At 32.9% G+C, this 12,235-nt stretch overlaps 1 protein-coding gene across 1 annotated transcript in view; it reads right to left on the bottom strand.

Moving 5' to 3' along the window:
• KLHL18 (Kelch like family member 18) overlaps positions 1–12,235 on the bottom strand; it is a 64,600-nt gene that overhangs the window by 25,587 nt on the left and 26,778 nt on the right. Inside the window, exons 5-6 of the mRNA XM_081764885.1 lie at positions 10,245–10,405; positions 7,551–7,687 (exon numbers count right to left, since the gene is read on the bottom strand). Of these exons, the coding sequence (XP_081621011.1) occupies positions 7,551–7,687; positions 10,245–10,405 (298 nt within the window). The remainder of the gene's footprint in view (positions 1–7,550; positions 7,688–10,244; positions 10,406–12,235) is intronic.

Raw genomic sequence — 12,235 nt, forward strand, 5'->3', positions numbered from 1 at the left:
ATCAGGAAAATAAGGATAAATGTTAGGAGATAATACAGAAAGTAACTTTACCATTTTTAAATAATTAAGGTAAGATGTTTGGAAAATTACAGATTTGTCGCTGGACTTGCAGAAAATCGAACCCCTTCTTCCGCTGGAAGGGCGGATGTTCTAGCCCACGACAATGTCGATGTTTTATTTGTTACATCTCACTTGTGTCTTAATTAGCCATATATAATTTAGTGATTACACAAATAATACAATATTTTGAATCATGTAACCCATCAGTATTTTCAATGAGAAATTTTCTACTTTAGAAGAGTAGTGTGTACATATTGTAAATTAATTTGTTTTCACACAATACCAGGTATTATGACTTGTCTCTGGTCAGGGTGGATTGATTTAAATCACAATTTAAATCAAGATCTAAATCACTTAATTAAAAAAATCGTTGATTTAAATCAAATTTCTAAATAAGTTAAAGTGAAAATAAGTAAAATCTTGTTTCTGTTTTGATATTTCCATTATGGAAGATAATAACAATACAGTGAGATGTAAATGCATGTACAGCACAGTATGAAAACTAGTGTCATGCAGAGGCAGGGTTGCCAGACGGTTTTCAATGAAAGAATTAACTGTCCCGAAAACGACTTTTGGGACGCCTGTTTGTTTCGGTTTTGGTTCTTAAGATTTAAAAAAAAAATCAACTTGTAAGAACTAGTATTTGTCACCTAAAAACAGAAGGTTTTCGGAAGATGTGTAGCCAATTAATTTTACTAAACAAAGAATTTGAAAATCACAACTATTCTTCGTCTTATGGGTTGTTTAGCTTCTACAGGGGAAAAAAGAGCTTTAAAAAATATTTAAGAGGGGGCATATATTACGGCAATAATTTCTTGCATATCACTTTCAATAGAAAAGAACGTTTTTTACTCGATGATGGGCTTTAACTACTAGTTATTTTATACTTCAATCGGCAGCGCAGAACTGCTTCAACAATTGTGATACTGTTCTCAGTCGCTGCATGTTAACAGCATTTAAACTGTTTATTTCGTCGCAGTTAAACAAATGAAACTTGATTAATTTTGATACTGGATTTTTTTTCTGCCAAACTTCAAAACAACCTGCGTAAGTCTTTAAAGAGATTTACTTTTTGTTTATCTTTCTGAATTTAGCGTAAGTGTATTTTTCTTGTTAAATGCTACATTTGTATTTCTTTTACGATAGTGTTTCTGATTTAAGTGATGACGAAACAAAGTAAAAAAGTATTTCTCCAGTAATAAATTGGAAAGTGTGTCGTAATTGGAGCAATATTTAAAACCTCTTAGACACAACAAATCTGAATTCAGAATAAGGGATGCCAGACAACTCTTCTGATGTTAGCTTTTCACAATCTTTATACATCCTTTGTGGGGCTTCATTTTGCAAGGCGTACCTTGCTGGTTAGGTCATGTTTATATATAAATGTATAGTGTAATTTAAAAATATGCAAATATAATTGGTATATAAACACCAGGCCTACTCTTAGTTATATCTATATAATAATAACCAATATATATATATATATATATATATATATATATATATATATATATATATATATATATATATATATATATATATATATATATATATATATATATATATATATAGTAGTATTAAGGGTTGGAAAAAGAATATTTATTCTAACTTGTATATAAAATTGTATGTATGTGTGTTAAATATTTTATTTAGGTTTGGAAACACTTCTAGCCGGGTTTGCAGAGAAGCAAAAACTTTTCTTCTTTTTCTTTAAATCTTGTTCCCCACGCTCCACGGAAGGTTCCTTAGTTAGTCTTAGGGAACTCCTATACATACGAGACGAAATTACGTAACTGGGCTTCATTTTCTTGAGACAGTCACAGAATGATGTGTTTTTTTGTTGGAGGTTCTAAATAAGAACCTATTAGACTTCAATATTTTTGAAGGTAGCCCTGAAAGATGTGGTTGTTATAGGAGGTTTCTAGTGAAAACCAAAGTAGAGATTCAGTTTGTAGGAATACCACTGAGTAATGTGGTTTTAGGGTAATTGGTTCTGAGCGAGAACCATTTTTTTTTGTTTGTTTGTTTGTTTGTTTAATTAAGATTCAGTGGGCTATTTCCTTTAGAATCCGTAGTTTCTAGTTAATTTAGTTATGTTGAAGGAACTCTTAGTATACATTTAGGTTCGGTTTCATATTATTAATTTTAGTTAGAAGTGTAGGGCGGTTAAAATTATAAGAAATGTATTAGATAAATTTAGATAGAGAAAAATTTGACAATTGAGTCTCCCGAATTCTAAACGGGGATTAGGGTTTGAATAGAGGATTATTGGGCTTAAGAGATGTCCATATAGGACGTAGTGAGTGTTTGAAAAGAATTATATTTTGCTAGGATTCTATAGTCGGGATTTTATAGTTATTGGAAGCCTAGTCTTGAAACACAAACTAAGCTGATAGGGAAAATTCATGAACAAACAAATTTCCCTGTGATTCAAGATATGGATCCAAATTATACCTTAACCTTGCCTACACATCTGATTTAAATTAGCCAGTGTTTTTTATTTTATTTTATTTTATTTTTTTAACAGAATCTAGGTCCGATGAGCTCCACAACAGAGTTTTAGGTGACGCACTCTATGTGATTCGTAGTGCTGACATAAACGAAATTAAGAAGTGTACTAACAGCTTCGAAGTAAACGCGTGTTAATAACTTCACAGCTCCATCCAAATTCGTGTCCGATTAATCTAATTACTGCAGTAAAATACTTGAATTTTCTAGTCAGGAACAATTAAAGTTTTAGATCGAGAAGTTCATAAAGCAAACACATATCTTTTGTACATAAACTAATATCTCAAAAGGTGTCTATGATTTCTATTTCGACAGATCGTTCCCGAAATTTTAGATTTGTTAAATATAAATTTTACCCTAGACAATAAGTATATTTTATGATTAAGAGCTAAATTACGGACACCTGCTTCTCTATGAGTTAAAGAAAAAAGAAGGAATTCCACCGGGTAAGGTAAGTAATTTTATATCACTTTATAATTTTGATTTTGAACTGTCGGGATAGTACAGTGGATGGTAACAAAGAGGAGAAGAAGAATAATTGAGAAAATTCCTTAAGATTAGTGATTCTGTTAAAGTTGTAATATTGCAATTAGGATCTTCACATTTTACATCTTATAGAATTAAATGGATTGTTCTCATAGAGTATTAGTAGTGACAGATATATAGTAAATGGTGAGAATAATCCAAGAAATTTATGTTCTATAGAATTTTGCCTTTTAATACTATGACTAATTGGAGTGCGATTTGGAATTATAAACAGAGTTTAAGAGCAGGCTATCGCAATTTATGTTAACTGTATATAGAATGAACTTGAAAATTGTGAGTAGTAGCCTGGAAAAGACAGGTAATTAATTGATTCTGACCAAATGAGTCGGAACCCTGACCTTCTATATAGCCTGCAATTGGTGTCTTGGTTTTTCGTTTACAAAATATGGTAACCCTACGCAGAGGATGATTAGGGAAAAATCCCGTTTTAAACGGGTAACAGGGCAATCCAGTTTTCTTCTCTTCGTAACATAGGGTTTATACTGTAAATCGTTAACTATTTCAACGGGAAAATTACCATCGACATTTAACACAAAAATTCTTTTGTGTGCGCGTTTGTTTGTTCCCAGATAATAGGGGTGTATTTAGAGGGGTCTGATATCCTCTCCGAAACCTCCCCTTTTTTAAAGATTTTATACCTTTAGCCGAAATTTATGTATTTTATATTTATTCTGTGACGCAAGCTAGTTCCGATTGCTTAAAAATATGCCCCTGTCAAATATCAGTAAGTTTTGTTAAAGAAAAAAAAAAGTGTCATGTTGATAAACGTTGCTGTACTTTTTCCTTAATGCTTAAGAAACATTATTCGGGATTGAAATAGATTAACGTTTGGGGATTAATTCAAAATTGAACCTCAATATTTTTACTTAAATGACATAATTAACATTTAATACTAATTCCTAATGTTTTTTCTTCAGTTCGCGACTTGTATTATACGAGGACAAAGATTTGATTTAAATAATAAAAAAAAAGATTTAAATAAAAATATCAACAAAAATGATTAAAAAAAAAAGAAAATCATGATTTTTCCCACAGTCTCTGGTATCTCAAGATAGAAAGTATCCAACCAGCAGGCACGAAACCGAGGCTTGACTTTGTGCGAGTCCAGTGATCAATTTTTCCAACAGTTTTATCCACATTCATAATGTACGAAAACAAAATAATTATTTTTCCTATTATTATTATTATCATTATTATTATTATTATTTTGCTCAAACTGATTTTTTTTTTAAATCTTGAAATCTGCAAAATAAATATGATTATTCTCATACAAAGCACATAACCAAACCAAAACCAACTCTACGGAATTACAATCTGGGATCTGACTTTACAAGACGGCTTGACAGTGATACATAACAGCAGTTTCTTTTTTTCTTCCAGAAAATTTTGCTTGGGCGTAGGGAATCGAACTGCAAGAGAGGTGCACTGGAACACTTATTTGCTCAAGGACGTGCTCTGCACAAGAGTAATATGTAATAACAATTTATCTTAGCTCCGGAAGGACGGGGAAGGAGAAATTGAGGGATCAAAGCTTCTCGGAATTGTGCCTGGGAAAAACACTGCATGGCAGTACATTAGTTCCTAGCACCGTTGGTTGTGGTTTTCTACGTAGAGGTCGCTTCCTTTTCCAAATGATGTAACATATAACCCACATTGTTATTTAGAACGTTTGGAGGAGTGGTACCTCGCTTTGCGTGTAAAGGTGGAGTTTGAACACATTTGTATTTTTAAATTTATTTTAAGTTCTTGACAATGAAATTAATGGCTGTCAGAATTTTCGACAAATATTTAAATATCACGAAGTAACTGAGATGATAATGATTTTAAATAACTTCATACACATGGTTAGAACACAGCAATATCAGTACATGTGTATGACAATAAAATAATTGATACTCTACAGGAACATATATATACATGAGTAGCGGTTCGTGGTCTGTAGAAGCACCGGTTGCAAAGTTGCAATATAAAAGGTGTGTAGGTATGTGCAAGTGTTCCCTTCCCCCAGCATTCTTGAGTCTTATCCAAAAAATATTCAGGAAATATGAAGAGGAAAGATCTTTTAAGCTCTATTTGTATATTTATTGATTAAAGCGTATTCTCTAATATTGGTTTAATATAAGCTATACCCTTAATAAAAAAAAAAAAAAAAAAAAAAAAAAAAATAAAAATAAATCAATGTACGTTTATACACTATTTATACACAGAACTTCTTCACTCATGTCATTGAACAAGAGATAAATCGAATTGTAAGCCATGAATGATATCGTTAACCCGAAAAGAAGAAAATTGCATATATTCATGCACGCAGTTAAACAAAATTATTTAATTAAGTAAACTATACATTATTTTAAAATGGAAGATCTTTCCTCGTTCTTTTCGAGCTTCAAATTTTTCTATGCCTTTATTGAAATCTGAATTTTTTTTTTTTTCTTAATAGAAAGCATCGCTACCGCAAATATTTTCTGCTTATTTTCTTTAGGGTACGGAAACACCTCTCGCCTCCGACAATATGCATTTTGTTAGCATTCCTTTGTATGAATATAAGGGACAGAGTCCATTTTCAGTAACAACTTATTTTTGTCTGCTGTTCTACTATAAAGAAGCATGAAATCTAAGATTTTTTCTTTCGAAAATGAAAAAAAAAAAAAAATATTAATTTAACATTCCAGCAATTTAGACTAAAGAAGACAAATGAGTATTGAAAGAGAATGATTTGTGATTAATTTTTTATGTTCTCCGTCGAAAATCGAACACGGGACCATGTGCACGAAAGACACAGAGCTAGGAATTAGACCAGCGGTAAGAGATTTTCTGCTTCGAGACTCGATTCTCCCCCCCCCCCCCCAGAATAGGATATTTTTATTTTAAAAATAAAAACTATTACAAGAATTTTTACCTTTGTATTATAAATGTAAAATAAAACCTATTGACTTCGAACGACCGCCCTCCCCTGAACATTCAGCCTGGATCCGCCCCAGCTACCATAAGACGTGTATTTGTTCTTTGCGAGTTTCTGTTTTGTGAATAACTTCTTTCTTCCAAGCACCTATACATCACTCTCTCTATCAATTGAGTCAAGCGCTGTCAAGCGGAGGAATTCGTAACTATTACAGAAGCTGACTACATACCAGTGGCAGAAAAAGGTGCAACTGGAAGGGAGCCATACGGGAGAATAGCAGCGACGCAGGAATAAATTCACTTCCTCATGTTAAGAGATAGGAGTTCGCTGCCATATGCTTAATGTTACTGCTTCCAGTGGCAACGCTCACTGCAACTGGAAACGTAAATCACTCTCTTTCTTTCAGTTTTCTTTATTGAATTTTTTTAGAAATGCATCAATACTGTTTTGAACTCAAGAGAAAAGGTTTATTTTTTACTGATACACTACTTTAATACCTAAAAATATCTTTAGTATTTAAAAAAAAATATCCGGTTGCACAACCATGCAACATATAGTACCAGCTGCCGCTGATATACATATAAAAAAATGAAAGGAATAAACAAAAGCACCGAGTTTTCGAGCCACAATCTGAAAGGGAGAAAGAAGAGAGATACATACACAAACCTGGAACGTTCGGTACTCTTAATTATCTAACATATCTGTCCACTCATACTATTTTCTCCAAATGAACCCTCTCTGCTGAGTCAAGAGATATTTCCGCAGAGGTTTCGTTCTAGATGCAAAGATCATGATAAACATGAAAGGTAATCTGTTTGATATGTGGAAACTTAAGCTGGACATTTATACTCTTGTTATATTTATATCCTATAATCTCTGTATCCCTACGCATGGAGAGTTTATGCATGTAAGTTGTCTGCACATTTTAAAAGTAGAAAATAGAATGGTGGGGATTTAGGGATCCTCTTTTAATTCACTTAATCGTAAGAGAATTAAAATCCATGTATAAAATTACATTAGCGTTCACATTACAACAGTAATTAATGATGTATTAACAATAGGAATAAGGTTCTGTTACACAGCAACATTTGGAGCTGAATTGTAGGAACAATGTGTAAATGTAACGAAAAGGGTTCGCTTTTGGTATGCATTCAAGTTTAAGAATTTAAGGAAATTTCGGTAGAGAATAAAAAAGAAACGTTTGTACATTATATGCGCTTCTAGAAGTTATTACTTTACTTATATTGTTTTACATTGCCTTTTTATCGCTTTAGTTGTAGGCTAATGGCAACTCAGCTCCTATCGGAAACAGAAGGGCTGGAAACAAGTGTATCAAAAGCCTTCTAGATAAAATGTTTAAGATTACTTCCAGAGAAAATTAATAAAATTCAATACTCTTTTTATGTACGAAACAATCTACTATGATTAATCAATGAATAGTGATATCCTTAAAACATAACTTTCAAATGAATGAAAACCTTTGAGCTTTCATAAACACTTGTACACACTTAAACAACCAACTTTATCTGTTTACCTGATTTCGTCAGTCCTCCTACTGCGAATATATGTCCCATTACGTAATTGCAACACCTTGGCCGTGTTCTGAAACTCTGTAATAACGGCCTTCGTTCTGGCATTAAGTGGTAATCGCGAGCCTCATCCAGTAGATCCCTGAAATAATTATAATAGATAATTGTTATTGATGTCTTTGTTCTTTGTATACTATATTCCTAATTATATATATATATCAAAATAAAGAAGGCACTTACATGATAGTTTTTAATACAAATATACTAAACGCACTACATAGGCACGAAGCTTTCGAGCCTCGAACAACTTATCAACGAAGTTTAAAGACAAGAAAATATGAAGCATTTCAGTTTTACGCCTCACTATAATATCCTATAGGCTAAAGGAGACAGATGATGAATGTTTATGAACAGAAATTGATGGAATGATGTGGAAAGAAACGGGAGAACCTCGAGGAAACCCACAGACATGATGTTGTCCACGATCAGCTCACATGGCTTAGTATCGAAATCGAACCACGGACTTCTACACTACAAGTGAGAGCTCTACCACTGAGTTACCATCCGTGACCCCTTCAGAGACGAGAGAAGCAGGAAAAAATACATACACAGTCCACTCATGTATCAGTCAATTATTTTGAATGAAGATAAAAGGTACTTAAACTATTATTTTTAGCACAAACAATGAAGGTACCAAATGTAAACTCTTAGTTTGGAAGCTTCGAATGACTTGCTGACAGTGTGGACAAAAAGTTTTTTTTGAGGGGGGGAGGGGGAGAGCAAATACAGAGGCAGAGGGGTTTTGGGAGGCCAGCTATATTTGTGTATGGGAAAAAGGACAGTTTAACTTTACTTGACCTACATTACAATACAATACAGGACTTGGGACAGTTGTAGTTACCGTGGAGGCACTTGCCACCTTTTAGCGTCGTCACTGAGAAGATATCAGAAAGAGAGGCCTTGTGGCGTTATATATAATCTATAGATTCGACGTTCAATTTTTTTTTTTTTTTTTTTTTTTTAAAGTTATCTTTCAACATACGAGGAAAATTCTGATAGACATTTTCAGTGTACCTGGAAGTAAAATTTTAAACTTAATGTCATGTGCTCTTTAAAATAAGAGAAATGACAATAAAATGACTGAAGTCATTGGTGAAATGATAATGCGAGAGGATGGAATAACCAAATGTAGTCAGTACCAAAATTCACAGCAAGTCTAAATTTCACATGGACAAGCATTCTGCCATTGCATCATACGCACAAATTCAGTGAGATGTGCGGTTCGACTATCTTATTCCCTTGAACACTCTTCTACTCAAGATGGAGTCGTTGGGGAAATTACGGAAGAGTTACGGTTTACAGCATGAAACGAAATATATTCATTATGAGTACCACAAAGAAAAGTATTGATTTTTTTTTTTTTTTTTTTTTTTTGATCGATAATGTGAATTTAAGTTTTCTTCAACAATATAAAATCCGAATTGACGAGATTGAAAGATAACTAGATGATAGCCGTCTCTTTCAAGAAAATCATAACGGAAGTCACAGAGTCAGGTATTATATGTACGTTTGTTAATGTTTTTAAATCTATTGATCAATTCAGCTCTTAGAAAGTAGTTCTTTGTACGTTTCCTAGAACTCTATGACTGTGAAAACACGCTGAAAAACTTATATTGGATCAATTCACCGCGAATATAACACCAAACAAAAACCTTCAGATAAGTCACAGTCCCATGCTTTTGTTTCATTGTTTCATGCTTTCTCTCACTGTTTTACATTGTCTGGTATACTTGTAGTTAAACTAAAAAATAACAAGAATTACTTAATATGAATTCATTAAAGATAACAAACAAAATCTGAATTTAAAATACCATACACTCTAAATACCAGTAGGCACACGACATATATACAATAAAGCATCAAAATGCAGAAACATTTTAGTGTTGTTGGTAGATCGATTGTTACAGCAATCACCTGTTCAAATAGAGTGGGAGTTTCGTGTTCTTGTCAATCCAATGACCAATTTCTTTTCTATTCTTCCAAATTTTAAATTTCTTTATACAATTTAGCGATTTCCTTAATGACTATCTAATTTTGATTTATCAGTGCTTTTGTTCACGCGTAGCTGATGCCTTACTTTATGCATATTAAAGGATATTCTTTTATATGTATTAATTTTCTATTTGTTATTAAAATAATAAATACTGGAATGTTCCGTAAAATAACTAAAGACTGGATTGAAGAGAACAAGAAGGGTTTCCAAGAATTCAGTCTTTTCAGAGTGTTTTAAATCTTCCAAGTAAGACAATAAGCATGAAGAACCAGTAAAAAGAGTATATTTGCTGTACTGTACACACACACACACACACATACAGCTATGTATTTTTGTGTAATGAATGCTTGCAGAGTTGTACATAAACAAAAAACACTGATTACAAATGGAACAGATTTTTACATAAAAATTAGACTAAGGGTGTTTATTCGATTTTATTTTTGACATTTTACGTTACAAAGAGTGGGAGTTCGTCAATATACCTACATAACACATGTTCCTTTATTTTCCTTAAACCTGAAGATGAACTACTGCCTGAATGTGTTCTCTTTATTTGTTTTATCTATCCATCGTCAATCCACATAATTTGAACTGGGTCTTTGATTTATCGTATAAAAACAATACCAAGCAACCAAGTCAGTCTTACCTGCATTTATGTGAGCTTCGAATCAATTCTTCTGTTGCTACTCTATCAGCCAAATAATGTGGTGTGAGTAAAGGCATCCGTACATGCGCTAATAATACTGGTAAATCTCCCTTCCGAACTTCAGGATCCTTCTTCACCCATCTCATAACAGCTTCAAATACCTAACAAAATGAATATTCAATACACACTAAGTCAACATATACATAAAAATAATCAAAATGACGTAAAAATAATTAATAAAAAGCACTTACACGGTAGTTTAAAAAAAAAAAAAAAAGAAAGAACTAAGTACAGGATTTCTAAGTTCTCAGGATTATCATTGTGAATGTCACTGAATCAAGGTTTAAAATACACTATAATGTATAGTTAAAAAAGGAATGCATAATGTTTCAGGTTTGTAGTATAGCCTTCCTCCGGGTCCACGACGATTATCGTCTATTACTAAAGCATAAAAGGAAGAAATACGAGAAAAATGACGTTCAATCAAGAGTATCGGTTTACCTCGTTCGAGGCGATGTTCAGAAGACGAAAATATATGTGGCCATATCAAAGTCAAAGCCTCATTAGGTTCTACAGAGAAGATACTCGAGATCAAAAAATTAAGACAGACATAGAGAAGCATAGTCTACAGAAAGTCATTGCTGAAAAACTTACAGTTGCAACAACTGTTAATATGGAGAATATATATATATATATATATATATATATATATATATATATATATATATATATTAAGTTTATAGTTTCTATACAGCACCATAGCTATATCAGATGTGGGCCTACAGTTTAACGTGGAATCTGAACCATTGTACTGCATTTACTGGTCTCCCACCGGGAACTGAACTCGGAATCACGTACACCAAAGCCATATGTACTAGCAACTATACCAGCGGCGAGGGCTTTAACAGGAAGCACACGCTGGGCATTGACATAATTATGATACATAGCTAGGAGAGGCCGTGGGATCCTAATTCTGGAAATTCCACAAAACTTTCAGAAGATATATTTATTCTCTATTACTCCCCCCTCAGTGCTGCCGCACTATGCTTGGCGACCTGCTAACAGTCGCGTCTTCTCCTATTTTCTTTCTCATTTCTTCAAATTCTTTTCTTCCTTTCCCCCTGATTTTCTAGAACAAAGTTTCGGTGATAGTGTCGATGATTAATGGAATGAAGAAGTGGGAGAACCTTGCAAAAATCCACGTACACGATTTAGTCCACCACAAATATATGACCTGGGACCGAACCAAGGACCCTTTTCACAGAGGTGAGCGTGCTACCATAGATCCACTGTACTCCCTAGTTATAGTTGTAATTATTATTATTATTATTATTAATTATCGTTACTATTACAGAACTGAAATGAACGATATGGTCTACGGCTCATTTCTTAAATTAAATTGTCCTGCTACGTTTTAACTAAACTATTTATATCTTTTCTGAGTTTTTCAGAAAGAAACGGATTATCCAACATTCAGGGTTAATAATAAAATGCATGTTTACAAAATATCACGGAAATCATAATAGATGCTTTTAGAAAATCGTCAGAACACAACAAATCTATGTCATTTTTAAAGTTTGGTGAGGAAAAAGGAATTACGCTATGTTCAAGGTTGATAATGTGAACAAAACAGCCTGAGCCATTTGTTGACAGTGATGTATGTATTAATGAAATATGTCCGAAATCACCCTAGTTGTTTTTTTTAAAATTCGTTAGAAACCCTTACCGCCCGGGAGCAAACTACCATCCCTCAGCTGACTACGAAATTCTCCTGTACCCTTTCTATTCCCATATGAATTTAACTGACTTCCAACTGAGAAAATTAATAGTTAATTTATACTATTTCACATATACTGTTTATATTCTCATTCCATATTTCCAAATGTTGTATGATTTGGATGATACAATACTAACCACACCTACAAATTAAATATAGTTAGAACAATAAAATAATACTGATATACTGCTAACTTCTAATATACAATTTTACT

Source organism: Thermobia domestica, chromosome 1 (genome assembly GCF_964235325.1).
Source record: "Thermobia domestica chromosome 1, izTheDome1.hap1.1, whole genome shotgun sequence".
Lineage (NCBI taxonomy): Eukaryota > Metazoa > Arthropoda > Insecta > Zygentoma > Lepismatidae > Thermobia > Thermobia domestica.